The sequence below is a fragment of the Labrus mixtus genome, chromosome 23 (assembly GCF_963584025.1).
Source record: "Labrus mixtus chromosome 23, fLabMix1.1, whole genome shotgun sequence".
Classification (NCBI taxonomy): domain Eukaryota; kingdom Metazoa; phylum Chordata; class Actinopteri; order Labriformes; family Labridae; genus Labrus; species Labrus mixtus.
The window spans coordinates 16,537,079-16,563,649 of NC_083634.1; the positions used below are offsets into that span (position 1 = coordinate 16,537,079).

At 37.8% G+C, this 26,571-nt stretch overlaps 2 protein-coding genes across 2 annotated transcripts in view; both read right to left on the minus strand.

Annotated features, from left to right (window-relative positions):
• Window positions 1-9,426, minus strand: part of LOC132958937 (uncharacterized) — a 59,562-nt gene extending 50,136 nt beyond the window's left edge. Inside the window, exons 1-5 of the mRNA XM_061032014.1 lie at window positions 8,737-9,426; window positions 8,346-8,378; window positions 7,586-7,867; window positions 6,368-6,634; window positions 5,965-6,240 (exon numbers count right to left, since the gene is read on the minus strand). Coding sequence (XP_060887997.1) covers window positions 5,965-6,240; window positions 6,368-6,634; window positions 7,586-7,867; window positions 8,346-8,378; window positions 8,737-8,773 — 895 coding nt within the window. The 5' untranslated portion in view covers window positions 8,774-9,426. The remainder of the gene's footprint in view (window positions 1-5,964; window positions 6,241-6,367; window positions 6,635-7,585; window positions 7,868-8,345; window positions 8,379-8,736) is intronic.
• An 8,449-nt stretch (window positions 9,427-17,875) lies between these two features.
• Window positions 17,876-21,026, minus strand: LOC132958466 (uncharacterized). Its single transcript, XM_061031306.1, has 5 exons — window positions 20,822-21,026; window positions 20,431-20,463; window positions 19,670-19,951; window positions 18,456-18,722; window positions 17,876-18,328 (listed from the first exon to the last, which is right to left on the minus strand). Exons 1-5 carry the CDS (start codon window positions 20,856-20,858, stop codon window positions 18,027-18,029), a joined length of 921 nt encoding a protein of 306 aa, XP_060887289.1. The 5' UTR covers window positions 20,859-21,026; the 3' UTR covers window positions 17,876-18,026.
• Between the last annotated feature and the right edge of the window lie 5,545 nt (window positions 21,027-26,571).

Here is a 26,571-nt window from a genome sequence, read left to right on the forward strand (position 1 = left end):
AACTACCAATAATGTGTAACATTTAAAGCTCTGCTTTTAAAGTCAAGAAGAAAACAAAATGGCTGCTCATGGGATGCAGGACCTTTGTTATTTTCTGCCACAAAGCTGCAATGCTGTAAAAAGGTGAAATTGTTAATAATTTGTATTTCTATATTTTCAACGGTAGAGAACTTCACGTCTTTGACAGATAACGACAAAGAGTAACAACCATAACTTCTTTCAAGGATGATTTTTAGCATTCGTCTTTATTAGATAGTAAAGCTGAAGATAGATGGGAAATATGGGAAAGAGAGAGAGGGATAACAGAGACCACAGGGATGAGGGTCCGAACTGCATCTGGGGTTGATGTGGCAAGACCTTATTCTTATTGGCTGGTTGGTCAAAAAGCAAGTACAACCAAAAGAAACTGTTGTTCCTGTTTAAAACATTTATTAGGAACATTACAGCAGAAATACTTTAACAATACATAACTATGAAATAATTAAGATACAAATTACTGACGGTTCAATAAACTATAATGTAAATGATTATGTTGGTTGAGAGCAGGTCATCACAGATATAAAAGTAATGTTGATGTCCATCCGGGATCTTTGTAAGCCAACACTGACAAAGAAGCCGACTTTAAAGCTGCACTATCAACTGGGTGCTCAAGCTAAAATATACAGTATGAAGCAGCTGAAACAACTCGTATCCAAAGTTTAGTACACAAAATTGACAGATAAATGACAAAATAAAATATATACTTCTAAAAATAAGAATAGTCAAGAATATTCTGGTAATAATTGTAAGCTTTTAGCTAATATGAGTAATGTAATACATATTCTGTCACTCTTATTTAACCAGAAAACAAATGAACTGTACTAACCCTTGAACATTTGTGATAATTGGAAAGCAGAGTTGCATGTTAAGTAACGATGTGAACATAATTTATGTAATTTAATCAGCTCCTTTAAATATACAATATGTAGAAAGATATACAAATTTTTACACTTAAATATCTAAATAATTAAAAATTGACGAAACTGATGTTATAAATATATTTTTCGTCTTGTACTTACATTCCCGCAAATATTTACAACAGTTATCAAAGCCAGAGAAATCCTTAATATTATAGTAACAGAAGCCGTGTTGTCGTGGTGGCCACCATGACAGAGCCTCCATGACAGACACGACATGTATTTCGTTGCCATGGAAACACCGTACTGTTGCTGTATGTGCTGCTGTGATAAAAACTTCATGTAAATCAGACTTGGATACATCGTCGGTAAACATATTCTCTTCCTCTAGGTCGGTTTCGCTCGTTTGTCTTCACTACGGTCAACTCTTAGCTCATTTTCATCAGGGTTGGGGACAGAGTAGCAGAGAGAATCACTCCCATGATTCCCCGCCAGCCTTGATGTCGTCTTTTGTGGTAGTCCCCTGGCGGCGGAATTTACAAACTGTGTGTTCAAAGAACTGGGGAAGTAAACACAAACATGTTAGTCCACAGTATACAGTTGCTTATATTGAAATTATTAAAATGTTTTGTCTTTTATGTCCGTGTAGTCCCACACTTTTCTTTGCACAAAATATCTACTTTAAATACATTCAGATCAGATATGCCTCAGAGGTCCTCTCTAGAAATCAGATGGCCAAGTGGCTTCTGTATATAGTTATGCATGTCTTTTAACTCAAAGACTGTCGTTTTAAAACTAGAAACAAGAATCCAACTAACATTATTTTGACTTATTTGCTGTTGATTCAAGACGCCTGGCCTCTATTCCAAAAAACCCAGTAAAGAAATAAATATATATTCATGTTTTCAACTGTATTACATTGGGCATTTTTGGAGTGCACATGAATATAAAAGGTATACACTGTACCATTTTCAGTGTCTTCAGTGCCTTACTGATTGGTTGACGTAATCATCCCCTTTAGAAAAATGAAAATCAAGCAAGTATTTGTTCATCAAAGTTTTAAGGACAAGTGTCGTTCAAATAGACAAATGCATGACGAACATGAAACTCTTTTGTGACATGTTTTCCTTAAATGTGAAATATTTCATTCAGTGTATATTAATTTAAAAAACTGCAGTACCAGCGTTGTTGTCCTCAGAGATTTGCAGTGTTTCGTAGACACTGGCATCACCTATAGAGAAGTCAAAACCAAGCAAAAGTCAATTTGATCCCATTTTGGATTCATATATTTTGAAGGCTACATTAATTTCTAAAATTGTGTGTATATATACACAATATCAAGATGAAATGCTTACCGTGCAGGAGAGTAGAGTATACATCAGGTTGAGCCACATTCTGGTAAAGTTCATGACTTCTGGCAGAGTCTTGGTTGTTACTCTCAGACTGGCTTGGCCTTAAACATGCAGGATTGACAAACATTACATTGAGGACCATGGCTTTAATTACTGCTATATTTAAAATAAGTAAAGAGAGAGTTGAACCTACCTCCTGAAGCATGAGTCTGTGAAAAGGACATTTGCTGTTACATTGTTTTTTACTTTATATAAGTCACATTGCTAATCTTTGTCAGTGCATTTTTATATTTAATATAAATAAAGTATTTAACAATTAGAAGTAAAAGAAAGGTCTTACCCTTGGACTGAAGGAAATGATACAATAGGAGCAGAAACATTGTAAGCACTACTCCACAAATCAGCCCAACAATCACAGGAATTACAGGAAATGTGGATTCCTCAAACAGCATTTCCATAACTGCCATAAAGAATAACAAATAGTCACTGATACTACAATCATACAAACACTCCTTCAACTGATTCAAAGTGTTATTTCATAGTTTCAGTCCTGGTAGTAAAGACAAAACCACTAAAATGTATACAAATAATATTCAACATAAATACATAATGTGATCACCTACGTTTAAGAATCCAGGAGGTATAAACTAAAAATTTAATTTGATTTTCCCTTTCGAAGGATACTAAAAAAATCCTGGTAAACACTAAAGCAGACAAGTGTTGGTTATTTTACTCACCTGTTACTGACATCCAACTCTGAGACGACTCTCTCCCTGAGGTCTGACACTTGTAGAAGCCCTCATCAGACTTTGACACAGCAGAGATATTAAGCTCCTTTCTGGTATCATTTTGAATGAGTTTGTTATTCCGATAGAAGAACACATTGGAAACATTATCTGAGTGTCTCAATCTGCAGCTAAGACTAACTGAACTTCTTTCAGTCACTGGATGGACAGGGCTCACCAGGATAATATAAAAATCTGTAAAACAGTTAAAGAAAAGAGGATTCAGTCAGAGATCATCAGGTTCAAACATAAAAATTATCAGACACAGAATGATGAGAATATATATTTTTTTACAGCAATGCTTCAAAGTGATGATTAATCTGATGTGTTATCTTGTGTACACCTTACTCCTTCTTATGTTTAACACTTTGGCATCACATGTGTTTGAACAGCAACTGACTACAAATGTGATCAGTATTTAATAATGATATACACTCAGACCTTAATCTTTGCTTTTATCTAATTAAGAGAGTAAACGCTCCCACACTGTGCTGCTCTTTTACTTCTCAATGTCGATGGAGATAACGTGTAACTGAATGATGTTGAATTGAATACTTGGATGCTGAAAGATAAAAACTTTAAGAAGAAATGTAATAAAAACATACTCTGTTTAGTGATGTTGACAGCGTTGCTGAACTCCCCTGATCCAGACTCACACCAGTACACATTATTTCTCGATCTGTATTCCTCTATTGTGCATGTTGATCCAGTCATTGTATCCCTCAGGGAGCAATCTGCCAGGAAGCTATCCTCTTGAAACTTCACTCTCCACTGAGTAGAGTTCCCCTTACACTCCAGTGAGACAGAATCAGAGGTGAAGTGTTGCACTCTTTCAGGACTCACTGTGAGAGATGCTGATGAAGGCAAATCTAAAAAAGAAGAAAGAAACAAGAGGTTCAACAAAGCCCAGACCGTTAGCTGCCATTGGACTTTATATTTAATGTAGATATCCAACCAAGGAATTCGGTCTGTGAATTGAAAGACTTTCTTTGACCTGCCATTTCTCAAAGATATGACAGATTAGCATTGTTTTTTTCTTCTTCTTTTCCATCAGTGATTACTGACCAACATTATTTTAATCATACAAGACCTCACATGTGAGAGTAAGCAATTAGCAATAAGATGCTTAATTATACAAAGTAAAATGTTTTTATTGAACGATTATTTAAGTGATAGACTCTAATAATCTTCCTTTAAATGTTTTTCATGCTACCAAAAACAACATCAACCACTCACCAAGGAAACAAGTTTGGCATTTGGCCGTGTATATTGTACTGTAGGCTCATGCATATGCACTTGTGGATACACACACACCACATATATGATGCTTTTAAATTGTCTATTTAGACAGATGAAAATATATTTGCAAACTACCTGCACATTAGCTCCAAGTTAAGTTGTGTATTTATTTTGGTAATCGAGTGTAGATATTGAGCTTTCTGTTTAACTATTTTGAGAATGTATATGTATGTATACACACTTACAACTCAATGAAAAGTTGTTCACTAAAAGGAAGGGGAAAGAAAGAGCATGAAGTCATCGTGATCAATTCCTATCTTTCTCTTGGATTGTTGTACAATACAGACAAAAGTACTGAAGAAACTCTATGTTGTTCATAGATCAAAACTGAATAAAGATAAAGACAGAAACAAACTGACCTCCAGACCAGACAAACTTTAGTTTACTATAAGGAGTGTTCATTTCTCCTCTTCCAGCTCTGCACACATATCCTGCTGTGTGTGTCTGTCCATGAACAATGAAGGAATACTTTTCAGTTCCATCTCTGCTTCCAGATAGCAGCTGGTAGCTGTAGGAGTTGTCAGATAGTTTGGGAATAGCTTTATACCAGTAGAACCTCCATCCTGCTGATGGGTGTTTAACCTCACAGTTCAGAGTCACAGAGTCTCCAGGACTCAGCCAGAGTGGAGACACGGTGAGGACAGGCTGCGGTGAACCTGTTGGAAAAGTGATTATTCAAAGAAATAAAAACATGTAATGATGGAATATTTTATAGTACAGTATAATGTTTATATAAAAGAAATGTTACTTACTGTATAAAACCGTTAATGTGATGGGATCGCTCCAACCTGTTGGAGACTGGTCACTTTTTTTTCTGCCCTTACAACTGTAGTTTCCACTGTGTGATGTATAAGCAGGTCCAATACTGTATTCCTTTTCTTTTGGAGGTTTGAATGAGCTGCTTGTTTTCCACTCGTACTCCCACTCAGCGTCGTCTCCTTCCTTTATCTCACATCTTAGAGTAATCGACTCGTCATTGTATATTTCAGACCAGTCGGGGTGCAGAGTCACGACAGCCTTGTTTGCAACTTTGAATGTTGAAGAATTCACAGTAAGTACACAAAGATGAAAAAACCTTAAATCTACACCAAAGAATGTCAAAATGCAAAACTTACTATTTTCTTTTAACTGAATTGTATTACTGTACTCTGTGTAGTAAACTTGGCTTCCTCTCGCTCCTCTACACCCGTAGAGTCCTTCCTTTGAGACATTCATTTGTCCAGCCGAGGAGACATCATTTATGGATGATGGGTTAGAGGATTTATCTGCTCTGTACCAAAAGTAGTATTTCCAACCAGATGAAGACCTCACATCACAGGTCAGGGTCACATAGCCTCCTACTGGAATATCTGTGTTATCAGCCTTCAGCTCAGCCTTTGGTTTTTGTTCTGTTCAGTTTAAAACAGGGATATAAAAATTATTACTGTTTCTTTAAATAGCCATTAATAAAATACCTTATGGAAATAAACATGAACTTCATCCATGAAACTTATTGTACCAAAGACACACTTAATCACTGTGATCTGTACTAAAACTTTCTCAATGAAGAAATAAAGTCACAATTTGAGAACTGCTCAGCTATACACAAACATCCTAAAAACTGTTTTCATGTTGATTTTAAGTCCATCTTACCTGATACTTTCAATGTGATTGGAGTGCTCCATGGTGTTGAAGAAAGTACCTCAGTTTTGTGTTTTCCCTTACACTTGTATTCTCCTTCCCTGTAAGAAGTAGCAGTCATTTCAAAGGATTTACTCTGTCTTACAGATCTTTCAGAGGTGGTTGTTTCCCACTCGTACTCCCACTCAGAGTCGTCTCCACCCTCGATTTCACATCTAAAAGTGATCTTCTCTCCGCTGTATATCTCAGTCCAATGGGGCTGAAGAGTCACAACAGCTCTGTTTGATACTGTTTGTGTTCAAGAGATCCCAACAAGGACACGATGATGAGAAAAAATAAACATCTTTAGCTTTTTATATCAATCAATTTATGGATAGAATATATTATTACAAGTTTTCAAAAATGTTAAACTCACAAATGATGTTGATAGTGACTGAATAGCTGTACTCTGTGTAGTAAACTGGTTCTCCTCTCTCTCCTCTGCACCAGTAGACTCCTCCCTGGGAGACACTGATTCGTCCATTGAAGTTTTTACCATCATCTTGTGTGCGCGGGTGATCTCCTCTGTATAAGATGTACGTCCAGCCAGATGATGGAGGGTTCACATCACAGGTCAGGATCACAGCGCCCCCTGCTGGAATTGATGTCCTGTCAGCTCTCAGTTCAGCCTTTGGTGTTCTTGCTGTTTGATTTGGAAACAAAGATGTAAAAAGGTAAATTACCGTACCTACAATTTAGTCAAATTCAAACAGTTTTGCGCCCAGAAGTAAAAATGACTTTAAGAATTATGAGCAGAAACTAGTGATAAGATTTATCTCTTAAATTATATTAAATTTAAAGTAGTTCAATTCCAGAAAAGATCCAACTCATGTATCATTTTAAAAAACAACATCAATCAATCAAATGTATTTATAAAGCACATTTAAAAAAAAAACAAGACAAAAACTCACACAAACATGTTTGTCTTGTTTTTTAAACCTAATCCACCCCAAACACAAATGCACAAACACGATACCAACTATATAATCAGACTATAATATTAAATGATATTTCATAGAAATACATCAGAAAGAAACACAAGCAACCTAATTAGGACTCAAAAGCCAACATGTAAAAGTGTGTTTTGAGGCGTGACTTAAAAGACTCCACAGAGGGGGCAGACCCTGACTGAGGGAGGAAGGCTGTTCCTCAACCGTGGGGCCTTGACTGCAAAGGCTCGGTCACCTCGAAGTTTATAACGGGAAGGAGGCGGAGCCAGGAGGCCCATGTTTGAGGATCTGAGATACTTTTCTCACTTTGACACAATCATAACTTAGGAGAGCTCTATCAATATCAACAAACATCTTCTTTGTCAAATGTGAATAACTTATCCAATATTTATAAGCAATTATTCAGACACTGTTAGTGAAATCAAAATTCACTGTTTTAAACCATATTAAGACATATTTTAAGAATTACAAAAGATGTGATAGTCTTAAGTTTCTCAGTTATTTTGTTACCATGCTGAAAGTTAAAAAATAATTTGTCACAGCTCCCTGCAAAAGGCTTTAAGCAAGCAATGTTTTGTTTTCTCATTTAGACTAAATCATTTTCACCTGGACATTTTAATTATTGACAACATGGTTCAACTTACGTGTTACAGTCAATTTGAAGGGTTCACTCCAAGGCGTGAAGGTAGAATTAGTGTGGCCCCTTCTGCCGATGCACTCATAGTCTCCGTTGTCAGATTCAGTGGCTCCACTAATAATGTATTTATTGTCTGCTGTATATTTGTCTGAGCTGAATGTTCTGTCTCTTCTCCATCCAAACGTCCATTCAGAGTCTCCACCTCCCTCAATCTCACATCTGAGAGTGAGCGTCTCAGCCCAGAATGTTTCAGGCCAGTTGGATGTTGTGGTCACACGGGGACGGTTACCTGTTCACATCACAAAGAAACAGGATTGAAAAAAAAACTAAAAAGAGAAAATATTACAGTTTTCATCCATGATCCTTATTGTAATGAATAAATGTCTGTACAATATAACTATGATAATAATGACACAACAATAATGTTGTAAATGGTTTTAAAGTAACGTATAAAGCAGCGTTAAAAGAAGCAGCTGTTGAAGAGATATAAGAGCTTACAGAGTCACAACAGTTTCTAGAAATACCAGCAGCTTTCCATGGTAAGGACAGAGTCGAGTCAAAAGAGAAAACTAAAATGCATAGCTTAAAAAAAACATTTTCAGTTCATGTTCTAGGACATTTTCTTTTCTGATTCAACTTAAGAGATAAAACATAAACACAAAACACTACATGTGGATGATGTTAAAGTGATGAAGTAGGTAATAAATAGAGGAACTGCAGAAATATTTAAAAAACAAAAATCATAGAAATATAAGACCATCATTTACCTTGAGCCAATCCGTGGGGGATCAAATTCAGCACTAAAATAAAGATTAATAGTTCATCAGGGAAGAATTAAAGGTGTTAAATCCAGATAGAGTTTCATTTTAGGTAACTGTTATTGTCAAAACTTTCAAAAACCAGATGGTTCATCTCAAGGGGCTATCCATCAATAAACAGAATTTCTCACAAAACAACAAATATTTGGCAGCCATTTCAATCCTAAAGCTTTTTTTTCCAAAACTATAGACTATTTACTGTTCACGCCTTGTTCAAATGTTGTACAAACAGCAAGTGCTTAACTCCTGTTGTATTATTCAAACAGCTGAACTACATGTTCATAGAAACATGACTCGCTGTTTGAAAGTCACAAAACTTAAAAAGCTCTGATGTACTCACAGAAAAACCCCAGCACACAACGCAAGGTTTGGTCCATCTTCACATCGAAAACGACAATGAAGCTCTGACGCTTAGCTTTTAAAAAAAACACATTAACTTTACATTTCTAATAATGCAGAAGGAAAAGAGGAGAAAGACAAGAAACAGTTCATTAAAATGTGAGAGCAGAGTTTCTCTCGGACTTCTTTGTCTGTACTTCCTTCCCTATACACAAAATTCTAAGAAGTGCCAACCTCAACAAACCTGTTTACACTTCCTGTCTACTGCTCGAATAAGAAAGAGATCATGTAAAATGGCTTCTGTTAGGGGTTAAATAAATAAATAATGGCACTAATAACTAATTATTGCACATCCATGAAACATAATGCCAATAACTTTAAGATCACATACACACCTAACATTTCTAGTGTTCTATGTGCTGCATGTTATGCCAAATATATTATTATATTTATTTATGTTGTGTTTTTATAAACAAAATAAATAATGTTTTGCAATACACAATATATGAGTGTCCTTGTCTAATACACCCTGGTGGCAGAATTACAAATAGAATGCCATCTAATGATTCACATGATCATTAATAAATAATAACCCACGACTGATCTGGTGCACTGCCTGCATAGCAGTGTGTAGCAGCCCCACTCTGACTTCTCTCCACTAATGCACGTCCACAGGTCCTGTTTGAACATGTGTGTGAGAAGCATGTCTCTCAGTATATCATTTTAAAATAACAATTCAAATTCAAAAAACTAAAGCCACGGTAAGATGGTGAAAAAAAAGCAGAACCTCAACATGCAAATGTTCCCACATTGTGGTAGAGTTCTAGTTTCTAGTTTGTTTGAAGCCCACAACACCGGAAACACTAACTGCTTATTGCCCATGAGAAAGTTTTAATGTTTTCAGTTTGTTTTCATTAGCAGAAAAAAGAAGACAAAAAGATAACAATATGTTTCATCTAATCTGACATGTTACTTTAGGTTCTGCCTCATTTACCATCTAGACGTTTTTCTTTTAGTCCTGACTGTAACTCAGTGGGGTTTTCTTATTGAGAATACTCGGGGAACAGTTGAAGCTTTCACAGCGTGCTCTAACTCGTTGATCAGTGATTTCTTTGGAAACTTTGGTGAAAAGTTCAGTTTTATTCATCTTAATTAAACAGAACGTAGAAACCTCAAAACTCACATCTTCTACAGAATATGAGGAAACCTATGATCGAACTGAATTTCCCCATGATATAGTCGGTACTTGGTAAAGTCTGGCTGACCACTTCCTGTATTAACACCTCTGCTATAGGAGGCCCGCCTTTCACTCAGGCCGGACATGATGTCACTGAAGCAGCAGAATTCACAGTATTTATAACTTTGAACAACTTAAGGTAGTATTAACAACGAGTGGATGCTGATGTGACTGTATTCATATAGCACCTTTCATGTGATGAAAGCAGCTTGATGTTGTTGTTGACAATTAAGTAGTAATTAATACCAACATTTTATAAGTATACAAAGTCAAAGTCAAAGTCAAAGTCAACTTTATTGTCAATTTCAAAATATGCCAGGCATACAGTGGAATCGAAATTGCGTTTGTCTCCGACCCGCGGTGCAATACAACCAAAATGAGGTAAAAAGATAAAATAAAATGAGGTAAAAATAAGATAAATAATATTTACAGTAATAAATTCTAAATTGTGCAAAATGGTAAATAAAATAAATAAAATACAATTTTAAGAAAAAGTAAACTTGTGCAATATGTGCAGTGTGCATTAAACTGATTGATAATTAGTTATTATTCCAGAGTTCTTGGTGGCACACGGGAGGGGGTTTCAGCGTCCAGTGTTCGTGGGGGCAGAGGGGGGGGGGGGAAGGAAGAGAGGGGAGAGAGTTAAGCTTCCTGACAGCTTGGTGGAAGAAGCTGTTTCCCAGTCTGGTGGAGCCGGCCCGCAGGCTGCGGTACCGTCTCCCCGATGGCAGGAGGCTGAAGAGGCTGTGTGAGGGGTGGGTGGGGTCACGCACAATGCTGGTTGCTTTGCGGGTGAGGCGGGTACCGTAGAGGTCCAGAAGAGAGGGGAGTGGGACACCGATAATCCGTTCAGCAGCCTTCACTGTGCGCTGCAGGGTCTTGCGGTTGGCAGCAGTGCAGCTCCCGAGCCACACAGTGATGCAGCTGGTCAGGATGCTCTCGATGGTGCCGCTGTAGAAGGAGCACATGATGGATGGGGGGGCTCGTGCTCTCTTCAGCTTGCAGAGGAAGTAGAGGCGCTGCTGGGACTTCTTGGCCAGTGATGTGGTGTTGGTTGTCCAGGAGAGATCCTCACTGATGTGAACCCCCAGGAACTTGGTGCTGCTCACTCTCTCCACAGCAGCACCGTCGATGGTCAGTGGAGGTGTAGGAGTGGGGACTCTCCGGAAGTCGACAACAACCTCCTTGGTCTTGTCGACCTTCAGGAAGAGGTTGTTGTCTCTACACCATGTGGCCAGTTGGCTGACCTCCATCCTGTAGTGCGTCTCATCGTTGTTGGAGATGAGACCAACCACTGTTGTGTCGTCCGCGAACTTCACAATGTGGTTGCTGCTGAAGGATGGAGCGCAGTCGTGGGTCAGCAGCGTGAAGAGCAGGGGGCTGAGCACACAACCTTGGGGGGCCCCAGTGCTCATGACGGTGGTTTTTGATGTGCTGCCGCCGACCCGCACTGTCTGAGGCCTCTCGCTGAGGAAGTCCAGCAGCCAGTTGCACAGGGAAGAGCCCCAGCTGGTCCTGATACCAATCGTATATGAGAAAAGCAGAAGAGAAAAAGAGAAGATTGTTGGTGAGAGGCTTCAATGTACATGAAGAAGTTACAGTGCAAACAGAAGTTAATAAAACGTATTTCAATTTCCTCATTTAAAGAAAAAAAAAACATAAGAGCACTGATGGCTTAGCGGTGAGGTAGCATCCTATGTTCGGAGGCTGAAGTCCGTCAAGCAGGCGGCCCTGGTTCAAGTCCGACAGGTGTCTACTCTTGCAACCATTTCACCCTCTCTCTCAAGTTTCTGATGCCTCCACTGTCCTAACAAATAAAGGCTCAAAGCTCATAAAAAATGTTTAAAATAAGGTGATAAAAAGATATAGTAATAATAACTTTATTTATATAGCACTTCACTAATCAAGGTTACAAAGTGCTTAACCAAATGTATAGATATATACATATAGAGTATAGCATCATATATAAGAACAAAAGGAAGATTATCAAAGACTGAAACTGTTGGTTGTGTCTTGTTTTTAATACCTACTTGATTAGTATAAAATGTTTTAGAACTTCATTTTGTTTTGTTCGAAATGTTTGAAACTGTTTCTGTGAAGTGAACTTAGTAGTTAAAGGGTCGACTTCAAGTATATTTGATGTTAAAAAGAGAAGGTATAGAAAGCTTCAGAGTCAGCCTAAACCTTTTCAACAAGTTTAATCCCTCAACGTATTTTATTCATAATTTGAATAGAACGTTTATATATTCTTGTATGGGGGTAATTTGTAAATACTGATTGAGTAAACTACTACTAAAAGGAAACTACCAATAATGTGTAACATTGAAAGCTCTGCTTTTAAAGTCAAGAAGAAAACAAAATGGCTGCTCATGGGATGCAGGACCTTTGTTATTTTCTGCCACAAAGCTGCAATGCTGTAAAAAGGTGAAATTGTTAATAATTTGTATTTCTATATTTTCAACGGTAGAGAACTTCACGTCTTTGACAGATAACGACAAAGAGTAACAACCATAACTTCTTTCAAGGATGATTTTTAGCATTCGTCTTTATTAGATAGTAAAGCTGAAGATAGATGGGAAATATGGGAAAGAGAGAGAGGGATAACAGAGACCACAGGGATGAGGGCCGGAACTGCATCTGGGGTTGATGTGGCAAGACCTTATTCTTATTGGCTGGTTGGTCAAAAAGCAAGTACAACCAAAAGAAACTGTTGTTCCTGTTTAAAACATTTATTAGGAACATTACAGCAGAAATACTTTAACAATACATAACTATGAAATAATTAAGATACAAATTACTGACGGTTCAATAAACTATAATGTAAATGATTATGTTGGTGGAGAGCAGGTCATCACAGATATAAAAGTAATGTTGATGTCCATCCGGGATCTTTGTAAGCCAACACTGACAAAGAAGCCGACTTTAAAGCTGCACTATCAACTGGGTGCTCAAGCTAAAATATACAGTATGAAGCAGCTGAAACAACTCGTATCCAAAGTTTAGTACACAAAATTGACAGATAAATGACAAAATAAAATATATACTTCTAAAAATAAGAATAGTCAAGAATATTCTGGTAATAATTGTAAGCTTTTAGCTAATATGAGTAATGTAATACATATTCTGTCACTCTTATTTAACCAGAAAACAAATGAACTGTACTAACCCTTGAACATTTGTGATAATTGGAAAGCAGAGTTGCATGTTAAGTAACGATGTGAACATAATTTATGTAATTTAATCAGCTCCTTTAAATATACAATATGTAGAAAGATATACAAATTTTTACACTTAAATATCTAAATAATTAAAAATTGACGAAACTGATGTTATAAATATATTTTTCGTCTTGTACTTACATTCCCGCAAATATTTCAAAGCCAAAGAAATCCTTAATATTATAGTAACAGAAGCCGTGTTGTCGTGGTGGCCACCATGACAGAGCCTCCATGACAGACACGACATGTATTTCGTTGCCATGGAAACACCGTACTGTTGCTGTATGTGCTGCTGTGATAAAAACTTCATGTAAATCAGACTTGGATACATCGTCGGTAAACATATTCTCTTCCTCAGGTCGGTTTCGTTCGTTTGTCTTCACTACGGTCAACTCTTAGCTCATTTTCATCAGGGTTGGGGACAGAGTAGCAGAGAGAATCACTCCCATGATTCCCCGCCAGCCTTGATGTCGTCTTTTGTGGTAGTCCCCTGGCGGCGGAATTTACAAACTGTGTGTTCAAAGAACTGGGGAAGTAAACACAAACATGTTAGTCCACAGTATACAGTTGCTTATATTGAAATTATTAAAATGTTTTGTCTTTTATGTCCGTGTAGTCCCACACTTTTCTTTGCACAAAATATCTACTTTAAATACATTCAGATCAGATATGCCTCAGAGGTCCTCTCTAGAAATCAGATGGCCAAGTGGCTTCTGTATATAGTTATGCATGTCTTTTAACTCAAAGACTGTCGTTTTAAAACTAGAAACAAGAATCCAACTAACATTATTTTGACTTATTTGCTGTTGATTCAAGACGCCTGGCCTCTATTCCAAAAAACCCAGTAAAGAAATAAATATATATTCATGTTTTCAACTGTATTACATTGGGCATTTTTGGAGTGCACATGAATATAAAAGGTATACACTGTACCATTTTCAGTGTCTTCAGTGCCTTACTGATTGGTTGACGTAATCATCCCCTTTAGAAAAATGAAAATCAAGCAAGTATTTGTTCATCAAAGTTTTAAGGACAAGTGTCGTTCAAATAGACAAATGCATGACGAACATGAAACTCTTTTGTGACATGTTTTCCTTAAATGTGAAATATTTCATTCAGTGTATATTAATTTAAAAAACTGCAGTACCAGCGTTGTTGTCCTCAGAGATTTGCAGTGTTTCGTAGACACTGGCATCACCTATAGAGAAGTCAAAACCAAGCAAAAGTCAATTTGATCCCATTTTGGATTCATATATTTTGAAGGCTACATTAATTTCTAAAATTGTGTGTATATATACACAATATCAAGATGAAATGCTTACCGTGCAGGAGAGTAGAGTATACATCAGGTTGAGCCACATTCTGGTAAAGTTCATGACTTCTGGCAGAGTCTTGGTTGTTACTCTCAGACTGGCTTGGCCTTAAACATGCAGGATTGACAAACATTACATTGAGGACCATGGCTTTAATTACTGCTATATTTAAAATAAGTAAAGAGAGAGTTGAACCTACCTCCTGAAGCATGAGTCTGTGAAAAGGACATTTTCTGTTACATTGTTTTATACTTTATATAAGTCACATTGCTAATCTTTGTCAGTGCATTTTTATATTTAATATAAATAAAGTATTTAACAATTAGAAGTAAAAGAAAGGTCTTACCCTTGGACTGAAGGAAATGATACAATAGGAGGATAAATATTGTAAGCACTACTCCAGAAATCAGCCCAACAATCACAGGAATTACAGGAAATGTGGATTCCTCAAACAGCATTTCCATAACTGCCATAAAGAATAACAAATAGTCACTGATACTACAATCATACAAACACTCCTTCAACTGATTCAAAGTGTTATTTCATAGTTTCAGTCCTGGTAGTAAAGACAAAACCTCTAAAATGTATACAAATAATATTCAACATAAATACATAATGTGATCACCTACGTTTAAGAATCCAGGAGGTATGAACTAAAAATTTAATTTGATTTTCCCTTTTAAAGGATACTAAAGAAATTTTGGTAAACACTAAAGCAGACAAGTGTTGGTTATTTTACTCACCTGTTACTGACATCCAACTCTGAGACGACTCTCTCCCTGAGGTCTGACACTTGTAGAAGCCCTCATCAGACTTTGACACAGCAGAGATATTAAGCTCCTTTCTGGTATCATTTTGAATGAGTTTGTTATTCCGATAGAAGAACACATTGGAAACATTATCTGAGCTTCTCAATCTGCAGCTAAGACTAACTGAACTTCCTTCAGTCACTGGATGGACAGGGCTCACCAGGATAATATACAAATCTGTAAAACAGTTAAAGAAAAGAGGATTCAGTCAGAGATCATCAGGTTCAAACATAAAAATTATCAGACACAGAATGATGAGAATATCTATTTTTTTACAGCAATGCTTCAAAGTGATGATTAATCTGATGTGTTATCTTGTGTACACCTTACTCCTTCTTATGTTTAACACTTTGGCATCAAATGTGTTTGAACAGCAACTGTCTACAAATGTGATCAGTATTTAATAATGATATACACTCAGACCTTAATCTTTGCTTTTATCTAATTAAGAGAGTAAACGCTCCCACACTGTGCTGCTCTTTTACTTCTCAATGTCGATGGAGATAACGTGTAACTGAATGATGTTGAATTGAATACTTGGATGCTGAAAGATAAAAACTTTAAGAAGAAATGTAATAAAAACATACTCTGTTTAGTGATGTTGACAGCGTTGCTGAACTCCCCTGATCCAGACTCACACCAGTACACATTATTTCTTGAAATGAAACGTTCTAATGTGCATGTTGATCCAGTCATTGTATCCCTCAGGGAGCAATCTGCCAGGGAGCTATCCTCTTGAAACTTCACTCTCCACTGAGTAGAGTTCCCCTTACACTCCAGTGAGACAGAATCAGAGGTGAAGTGTTGCACTCTTTCAGGACTCACTGTGAGAGATGCTGATGAAGGCAAATCTAAAAAAGAAGAAAGAAACAAGAGGTTCAACAAAGCCCAGACCGTTAGCTGCCATTGGACTTTATATTTAATGTCGATATCCAACCAAGGAATTCGGTCTGTAAATTGAAAGACTTTCTTTGACCTGCCATTTTTCAAAGATATGACAGATTAGCATTGTTTTTTTCTTCTTCTTTTCCATCAGTGATTACTGACCAACATTATTTTAATCATACAAGCCCTCACATGTGAGAGTAAGCAATTAGCAATAAGATGCTTAATTATACAAAGTAAAATGTTTTTATTGAACGATTATTTAAGTGATAGACTCTAATAATCTTCCTTTAAATGTTTTTCATGCTACCAAAAACAACATCAACCACTCACCAAGGAAACAAGTTTGGCATTTGGCCGTGTATATTGTACTGTAGGCTCATGCATATGCACTTGTGGATACACACACACCACATATATGATGCTTTTAAATTGTCTATTTAGACAGATGAAGATATATTTGCAAACTACCTGCACATTAGCTCCAAGTTAAGTTGTGTATTTATTTTGGTAATCGAGTGTAGATATTGAGCTTTCTGTTTAACTATTTTGAGAATGTATATGTATGTATACACACTTACAACTCAATGAAAAGTTGTTCACTAAAAGGAAGGGGAAAGAAAGAGCATGAAGTCATCGTGATCAATTCCTATCTTTCTCTTGGATTGTTGTACAATACAGACAAAAGTACTGAAGAAACTATATGTTGTTCATAGATCAAAACTGAATAAAGATAAAGACAGAAACAAACTGACCTCCAGACCAGACAAACTTTAGTTTACTATAAGGAGTGTTCATTTCTCCTCTTCCAGCTCTGCACACATATCCTGCTGTGTGTGTCTTTCCATGAACAATGAAGGAATACTTTTCAGTTCCATCTCTGCTTCCAGATAGCAGCTGGTAGCTGTAGGAGTTGTCAGATAGTTTGGGAATAGCTTTATACCAGTAGAACCTCCATCCTGCTGATGGGTGTTTAACCTCACAGATCAGAGTCACAGAGTCTCCAGGACTCAGCCAGAGTGGAGACACGGTGAGGACAGGCTGGGGTGAACCTGTTGGAAAAGTGATTATTCAAAGAAATAAAACCATGTAATGATGGAATATCTGATAGTACAGTATAATGTTTATATAAAAGAAATGCTACTTACTGGATAAAACCGTTAATGTGATGGGATCGCTCCAACCTGTTGGAGACTGATCACTTTTTTTTCTGCCCTTACAACTGTAGTTTCCACTGTGTGATGTATTAGCATGTCCAATACTGTATTCCTTTTCTTTTGGAGGTTTGACTGAGCTGCTTGTTTTCCACTCGTACTCCCACTCAGCGTCGTCTCCTTCCTTTATCTCACATCTTAGAGTAATCGACTCGTCATTGTATATTTCAGACCAGTCGGGGTGCAGAGTCACGACAGCCTTGTTTGCAACCGCTAATGTTGAAGAATTCACAGTAAGTACACAAAGATGAAAAAACCTTAAATCTACACCAAAGAATGTCAATATGCAAAACTTACTAGTTTCTTTTAACTGAATTCTATTACTGTCCTTTGTGTAGTAAACTGGGTTTCCTCTCTCTCTATATATATAAATATATATACTGTATATATAAGATATAAAAAGAGATCACTGTCTCTTTAAATAGCCATTAATAAAATACCTTTTGGAAATAAACATGAACTTCATCCATGAAACTTATTGTACCAAAGACACACTTAATCACTGTGATCTGCACTAAAACTTTCTCAATGAAGAAATAAAGTCACAATTTGAGTACTGCTCAGCTATGAATGATAGCTTCTCTTAACATACACAAACCTTCTTAAAACTTGTTTTCATGTTGATTTTAAGTCCATCTTACCTGATACTTTCAAGGTGATTGGAGTGCTCCATGGTGTTGAGGAAAGTACCTCAGTTTTGTGTTTTCCCTTACACTTGTATTCTCCTTCCCTATAAGAAGTAGCAGTCATTTCAAAGGATTTACTCTGTCTTACAGATCTTTCAGAGGTGGTTGTTTCCCACTCATACTCCCACTCAGAGTCGTCTCCACCCTCGATTTCACATCTAAAAGTGATCTTCTCTCCGCTGTATATCTCAGTCCAACGGGGCTGAAGAGTCACAACAGCTCTGTTTGATACTGTTTGTGTTCAAGAGATCCCAACAAGGACACGATGATGAGAAAAAATAAACATCTTTAGCTTTTTATATCAATCAATTTATGGATAGAATATATTATTACAAGTTTTCAAAAATGTTAAACTCACAAATGATGTTGATAGTGACTGAATCACTGTAATGAGTGTAGTAAACTGGTTCTCCTCTCTCTCCTCCGCACCAGTAGACTCCTCCCTGGGAGACACTGATTCGTCCATTGAAGTTTTTACCATCATCTTGTGTGCGCGAGTGATCTCCTCTGTACAAGATGTACGTCCAGCCAGATGATGGAGGGTTCACATCACAGGTCAGGGTCACAGCGCCCCCTGCTGGAATTGATGTGCTGTCAGCTCTCAGTTCAGCCTTTGGTCTTCTTGCTGTTTGATTTGGAAACAAAGATGTAAAAAGGTAAATTACCGTACCTACAATTTGGTCAAATTCAAACAGTTCTGCGCCCAGAAGTAAAAATGACTTTAAGAATTATGAGCAGAAACTAGTGATAAGATTTATCTCTTAAATTATATTAAATTTAAAGTAGTTCAATTCCAGAAAAGATCCAACTCATGTATCATTTTAAAAAACAACATCAATCAATCAAATGTATTTATAAAGCACATTTAAAAAAATGAATAAAAAAAACTCACACAAACATGTTTGTCTTGTTTTTTAAACCTAATCCGCCCCACACACAAATGCACAAACACGATACCAACTATATAATTAGACTATAATATTAAATTATATTTCATAGAAATACATCAGAAAGAAACACAAGCAACCTAATTAGGACTCAAAAGCCAACATGTAAAAGTGTGTTTTGAGGCGTGACTTAAAAGACTCCACAGAGGGGGCAGACCCTGACTGAGGGAGGAAGGCTGTTCCTCAACCGTGGGGCCTTGACTGCAAAGACTCGGTCACCTCGAAGTTTATAACGGGAAGGAGGCGGAGCCAGGAGGCCCATGTTTGAGGATCTGAGATACTTTTCTCACTTTGACACAATCATAAGTTAGGAGAGCTCTATCAATATCAACAAACATCTTTGTCAAATGTGAATAACTTAGCCAATATTTATAAGCAATTATTCAGACACTGTTAGTGAAATCAAAATTCACTGTTTTAAACCATATTAAGACATATTTTAAGAATTACAAAAGATGTGATAGTCTTAAGTTTCTCAGTTATTTTGTTACCATGCTGAAAGGTAAAATATAATTTGTCACAGCTCCCTGCAAAATGCTTTAAGCAAGCAATGTTTTGTTTTCTCATTTAGATGAAATCATTTTCACCTGGACATTTTAATTATTGACAACATGGTTCAACTTACGTGTTACAGTCAATTTGAAGGGTTCACTCCAAGGCGTGAAGGTAGAATTAGTGTGGCCCCTTCTGCCGATGCACTCATAGTCTCCGTTGTCAGATTCAGTGGCTCTGCTAATAATGTATTTATTGTCTGCTGTATATTTGTCTGAGCTGAATGTTCTGTCTCTTCTCCATCCAAACGTCCATTCAGAGTCTCCACCTCCCTCAATCTCACATCTGAGAGTGAGCGTCTCAGCCCAGAATGTTTCAGGCCAGTTGGATGTTGTGGTCACACGGGGACGGTTACCTGTTCACATCACAAAGAAACAGGATTGGAAAAACAAACTAAAAAGAGAAAATATTACAGTTTTCATCCATGATCCTTATTGTAATGAGTAAATGTCTGTACAATATAACTATGATAATAATGACACAACAATAATGTTGTAAATGGTTTTAAAGTAACGTATAAAGCAGCGTTAAAAGAAGCAGCTGTTGAAGAGATATAAGAGCTTACAGAGTCACAACAGTTTCTAGAAATACCAGCAGCTTTCCATGGTAAGGACAGAGTCGAGTCAAAAGAGAAAACTAAAATGCATAGCTTAAAAAAAACATTTTCAGTTCATGTTCTAGGACATTTTCTTTTCTGATTCAACTTAAGAGATAAAACATAAACACAAAACACTACATGTGGATGATGTTAAAGTGATGAAGTAGGTAATAAATAGAGGAACTGCAGAAATATTTAAAAAACAAAAACCATAGAAATATAAGACAATCACTTACCTTGAGCCAATCCGTGGGGGATCAAATTCAGCACTAAAATAAAGATCAATAGTTCATCAGGGAAGAATTAAAGGTGTTAAATCCAGATAGAGTTTCATTTTAGGTAACTGTTATTGTCAAAACTTTCAAAAACGAGATGGTTCATCTCAAGGGGCTATCCATCAATAAACAGAATTACTCACAAAACAACAAATGTTTGGCAGCCATTTCAATCCTAAAGCTTTTTTTCCCAAAACTATAGACTATTTACTGTTCACGCCTTGTTCAAATGTTGTACAAACAGCACGTGATTAACTCCTGTTGTATTATTCAAACAGCTGAACTACATGTTCATAGAAACATGACTCGCTGTTTGAAAGTCACAAAACTTAAAAAGCTCTGATGTACTCACAGAAAAACCCCAGCACACAACGCAAGGTTTGGTCCATCTTCACATCGAAAACGACAATGAAGCTCTGACGCTTAGCTTTTAAAAAAAACACATTAACTTTACATTTCTAATAATGCAGAAGGAAAAGAGGAGAAAGACAAGAAACAGTTCATTAAAATGTGAGAGCAGAGTTTCTCTCGGACTTCTTCTTTGTCTGTACTTCCTTCCCTATACACAAAAAAAAGATGTGCCAACCTCAACAAACCTGTTTACACTTCCTGTCTACTGCTCGAATAAGAAATGAGATAAGATCCTGTGCAGGGTCCAAAATTAACTTTTTGACTCACTGGCCAAGGTGGCACGTAGATGAAAAAATTCACCGGCCAAACATATTTTTTTACCGGCCAAAATAAGAAATTTTGTTTTGTGTCCTATACACATCTGTTACAGTACATTTAACTGAGAAGGTATTATGTTTTGTTTAATCAATAACAAATTTAAGTCACAGATTCGATCATGTCATCAGATCAGGAAATTGAGAAATTGGAAAAAAAAAATATATATTTGCTGGCCTTTGTTTTTTGTATTATTTGTAGGCAGTAGTAAATGGAAAATCTACCCGCATTTGGCGCTTGGCGGGTGTTAATTTCGGACCCTGCTTGTAGGATTACATTTTAGGTATTGATGGATTCAAAAGTAAACCAAGTTTTCAGGAAAACTAATAAATATGCTAACGCCTACAGTTACAAAATAAGAGATCATAATATGAACTAAAAGTGAAAACCGGTCCTTAAAACTGAAGAATCATTTTTGAAGTTTGACTTCATGGAGCAGGTTTGTAATCCCTTCTTCTTCTTCTTCTTCTTCTTCTTCTTCTTCTGTCATTTTTTTGGCGGATTGCAAACAACTTGGAGGTGCCACCGCCTACTGTACAACAAGGTGTAACCTCATGTCATTTACCTGTTCTTTAAAATTCTGCCTGCTAACCTTGTGTTAACAAAAAAAGAGCCCTCCCTACAGCTCCTACCCCCTCTGAATTTTAATCCCAAGGTCATCTTATTCATTAATAATAATGACTGCAACCTGCTACCAAAGAGGAAACAAATATCTAATATGTCTCGATCAGGGTGAAAACATGCATCAAATCATGGCTAAGGCTAACGGCTAAAAAACAAAACCAGGTGACCTTTTACACCCTGTAACATTCAGTCTCATGTTATAGGCCTTACCTTTAGATTGAATGGATGCGTGACTGTAGCTTAATCAACAAAGATGTAATTAAAGTGAGTACAGTGAACGTGCTGCTGAAGTGTAATCACTGGAACAATGCCCAGTGAGGTGGAGTCAATGGATCAGTATATGAAGGAGCTCACACACACACACACACATACACTGTCACTGGAAATTTTCTGAGAGCAAAACACTCAATATTTAGCTTTTAATGTGTTTTAAACTCTACAAAATGAAACAGGATGTGTTGACAATTTATGTAAAAAATGGTCAATTCAGCGAAGAAACAATACGTCATTGTCCATGGGGGGGGGGAAAGCAACACACACCACGTCATGTTTCATGTGTTTATATTTTTATACTTCTAAATAGACCGTGTTTAACCCATTTAAGAACATAATGCAGTTTCTGAAACAACTAAAAAAAAAAAACCTGTTGAACTTGAGCATCTTTAAAGTGTCTGTCATTTCCTGCAGTGTATATATAGCTTCTTATGTGTTATTTAAGTATTTCCTTTATTTTTAGAAGGTGTTCACAGATATCTTGTCTCTGCTAAAATACACCTGGTCTCAGTCTGAAGTTGACCTTCTTAGTGTTTTTTTTATTTTTTTTATTATTTACAACAGGAAACACTTTGATGGCACTGGTAATGGCTTCTTTCCATTTAGATCTGGCAGCTGAGCCAGCGAGCACACAGAGGGCTCAGCTTGAAGTATTTTAATGTAACCAAACCATTGATGACACCATTAGTTACACCTGTGTGACCAGTAACATCACTAATGGCCTCATGATGGTTTTTTATGTTTCTGGCTGTGACAAACATCCACTGAGAGGCATTGGTAAGTGTGGAAATAATTATTGCTACATCACAAATATAAAGCTGGTCAATGCTTAACAAGTTACCTTTTCACGACTTTAGCACCTTGTCATTCTGAAGTTGTATGATCGAGTACTGGCTCTGCGCGTAAAAGGAAGGTGAGAATACAACGTTGAAGATGACAAGTACTGGTGGAAATAAAAAGTGTTCACCTTTTGCTGCTTTATTGGTCACTTCGTCATATTGTTTATTTTCTGTTGGAAGTTTTAGCAATCTTTTTGCCAATTTAGCCATGAGAAAAAGGCTATGCTAATTTAAGCTACATGACTTATGGAAATGTTTCTAGGGTGCTGGCAGGAAGAAGTCTCGGGGGGGGGATGGGTACACACATGCAGCTTCTCTGAAAGTCAAACATAGTAATGGTATGTGTGAATAAGGCTGTATGGTATCAATCTTCAAAGCTCAATCCTGGCTAGAACATAAACCTATTTGCAGACACATAGGCCCAAAATACAGACATGAACCAACAATCGTATTGGAAGGAAAAAGAAGGGTCTAGAAGTCGTCTTCAAACTGGGATTATTAAGGTGTTGGTTACGTAATCTTTTTTTTTTTTAAGAGTATATGAAAGATTAGCCAGGAAATGAGACATCTGTAAAAGCTCAGGCCTCGTTCTGAAAAAAAAACAATGGACCCATGAGAAATATGACTCTGCAAACACGGCTCTTCTTGGCTTGAGTGTAGTTTTAAGAAGAAAAGTCATCACATACTGTCAGCTTGTCACCCGGGAATCATCGGATGTAAACTATGAACGACAGTGAACGGTGCAAAAGGTGACAGAGCGTCGCGAGGCCGAAGATAAAAGTGAGACAGTAATCAGAGCCACAGAGAGGTCACGGCTGAGACGGAGAGAGCAGAGGAAGGTGAGCGAGGGATGAGGAGGGTGTGAAAGAGGAGGAGGGGGGGGGGGGGGGGGGGGGGGGGGTGAAAGACGGAGAGTATTACAGGGCTGCACAGAGGTCAGGAAGCAGGGGGAGGGCGGGGGAGGGCGGGGGGGGGGGGGGGGGGGGTGACGGGGAGAGATGGAGGGATGGAGCTGTAATCCTCCAGGGTGATTTACGGATGTCACTGGGAGCTCTTTGTGTGAATGTGAATGTGTGAGGGAGACACTGGAGACAGAGGCAGAGTGTGAAAAGAAAACAAGATGGAAAGAGAGCATCCGTGTGTGTGTGTGTGTGTGTGTGTGTGTGTGTGTGTGTGTGTGTGTGTGTGTGTGTGTGTGAGAGTTTAGAAACAATGAACGGAATATGAGTGGAGCATAGGAGGAGAAAGTTAAGTGCCTGAGGGTGTAATTCGGCAAACTGTGTGTGTGTGTGTGTGTGTGTGTGTGTGTGTGTGTGTGTGTGTATAAAGCAACAACAGAACATTTTAATTTATACCTGTCTTGATACCAATTTACACCGAACTCCCCGTCCATTAACTCTGCTAATTGCTGATGCACTGATTGCTGACACAGATCCGCGGAGGGTCCTAATAACAACTTTATTTTGTAAATAGACTTGAGCTTGTAGAGCACTTTTAACATTCACACTCATTCACACACTGTTGGCAGAGGTTTCTATGTAAAGCGACCATCAGAAGTAACTAATCCCACTCATACACCGCTGATGAAGCAGCAGGAGCATCTTGTGGTTAGGTGTCTTGCCCATGGACACATCGTACATGTGGCTTCAGGAGCTGGGGATCAAACCCCGTTGAGTCAAAACATGAAGAGCTACATCCACCGATTGGCAGTGTAGTTCATAAGCCCCGCCTCCTCCATGTTAACAGGTGCAACATGGGTCAAACTTTAAAATTAAAATACATGTCAAATATATTTTATTTTACAACATAAAGGTTTTTACAATGAAGTTACCGAACATAATAAGTTTAAAGTGACCTCAAGGGGCTCCATTCACAATCATGAGGAACAAAAGAAAAAGCAGCAAGATTGCTGGACACAAAGGATAAATCAGTCGGTTAAAATTACTGATGATGAAGTTAAGTCAAGAACTATTTCCAGATATCCGAGCAGCTATGCCACTTTCAGCTTCCTGAAAAAAACCTTCCTTTTTGTTCCGGGTCGATATGATAAATGTCTCATTCAGCCCATGTGGGAACAAGTGGGACCGAAAGAGAGAAAAAAAGATCACCTCCTGTCAAACCTTTTTCAACACCAGCGTATTTTTCATGAACGAACGGTCCTCTCTCCTGCTCGGGCCTTGTTGTGGCTGCACTTGGTTGCACTTAATTAATTCGTACAAAGACGAGCCTGACTGTCACCGTGTGTGTGTGTGTGTGTGTGTGTGTGTGTGTGTGTGTGTGTGTGTGTGTGTGAGAGAGTGTGTGCGAGTGTTCATTTTGAATAGCATTGTGCAGTGGTTGCCCTGTGACTAGCCCCATAGCTGGTGTGAATATAAATGAGTGAGAAAGAGGGGTTTTTCAGCGAAACACAAAAGGGGGAAGAAGAGATGAAGAGGAGGACGACGAGAGGAGAAATTGTTGCTCTCGGCTGTTTTTGCTTTCTGGAGAAGTTGGATTATCTTTTTTCCGTTTTACGCCCTTCTTGCTGTTGCTCTTTATCTTTTTAATCCCAGCAACCTTTGAACTACTCTTCTGTATTTACCGTTCTCCCTTTTTTTTTTTTTTTTTGCTCTTTCCCAATATCCCGTTGCTCCTTGTGTCCCTCTACATCTCTCCCATCTGCTGCTGCCCTATCTGCGTCCTTTGACACTTTAACCATCAGACACTATCGCTCTCTTCTCCCTCCGTCCTTCCTTCCATATCTCCTGCTCCGGAGCGATTGTTGTCTGATCCGACTGCGGCCTCAGATTAGATCCGACCCCATGGCTGTAATCAACCCTGAGCACTCCCTGCTTCAAACAGATTATCTGCTAGTGCTCAGAAACAAACAAACACACACAAAAACAAAATACATCTGTTTCCCACCTCTAATTCACTCATCCAGTACAAATACAGCAAACTGCTGCTGTTGCTGCTGCTGCTGCTGCTGCTGCTGGTGGCCAAGACTACATCCTGTGTGAAAAGGAGCATTTGGTAGAGAATACTACACCCAATTTACAGGACTTCCCCTTAGTCAAAAAAAAAATGGAGAAGTTAGTGCTCTAGGAATAACTCATTTTAGAAAACAAGGTTGCCCCCCCTAGTGGACAATATTAAGATGAAAAGTACACTCTTTGTGTTTCCTTGAAATGGACAAAACAGCTGTGCAAATCTGTCCGTACTGACTGCTCTCCTATTTCAGAAATCTTGGTGGCCTGTACCTTTAAAAACGGTCGATTACACATAGGCTGCCCCACATGCTGTTGAAATGTTTGGAGCTTGTTCAACAAAAACAAATGCTTCAGGACTTTCTGCATGTTGATACCCCACACCACAGATGAGGTCTTCTTCTTTTTCAACCCCCCCCCCCGCCCCTAAAACAGGCTCAGTCTGCCACAGTCGACATTCATCTACTTACATTTTCAATCATGTGATTGTGTAAGAAACACATGTAGCCAATGCACCAGGTTATATAAGCAACTTCATTGAGAATTTGAGTTGCCCCACATCCCAGGATTGTGTTTGGATACGGTGTGCATCAGCAGTACTTCTTGATTTCTTACTTGTGTACATGAAAACACTGTATATGCTAAAAAAAACAAACAGGATCAGCATAAAAATC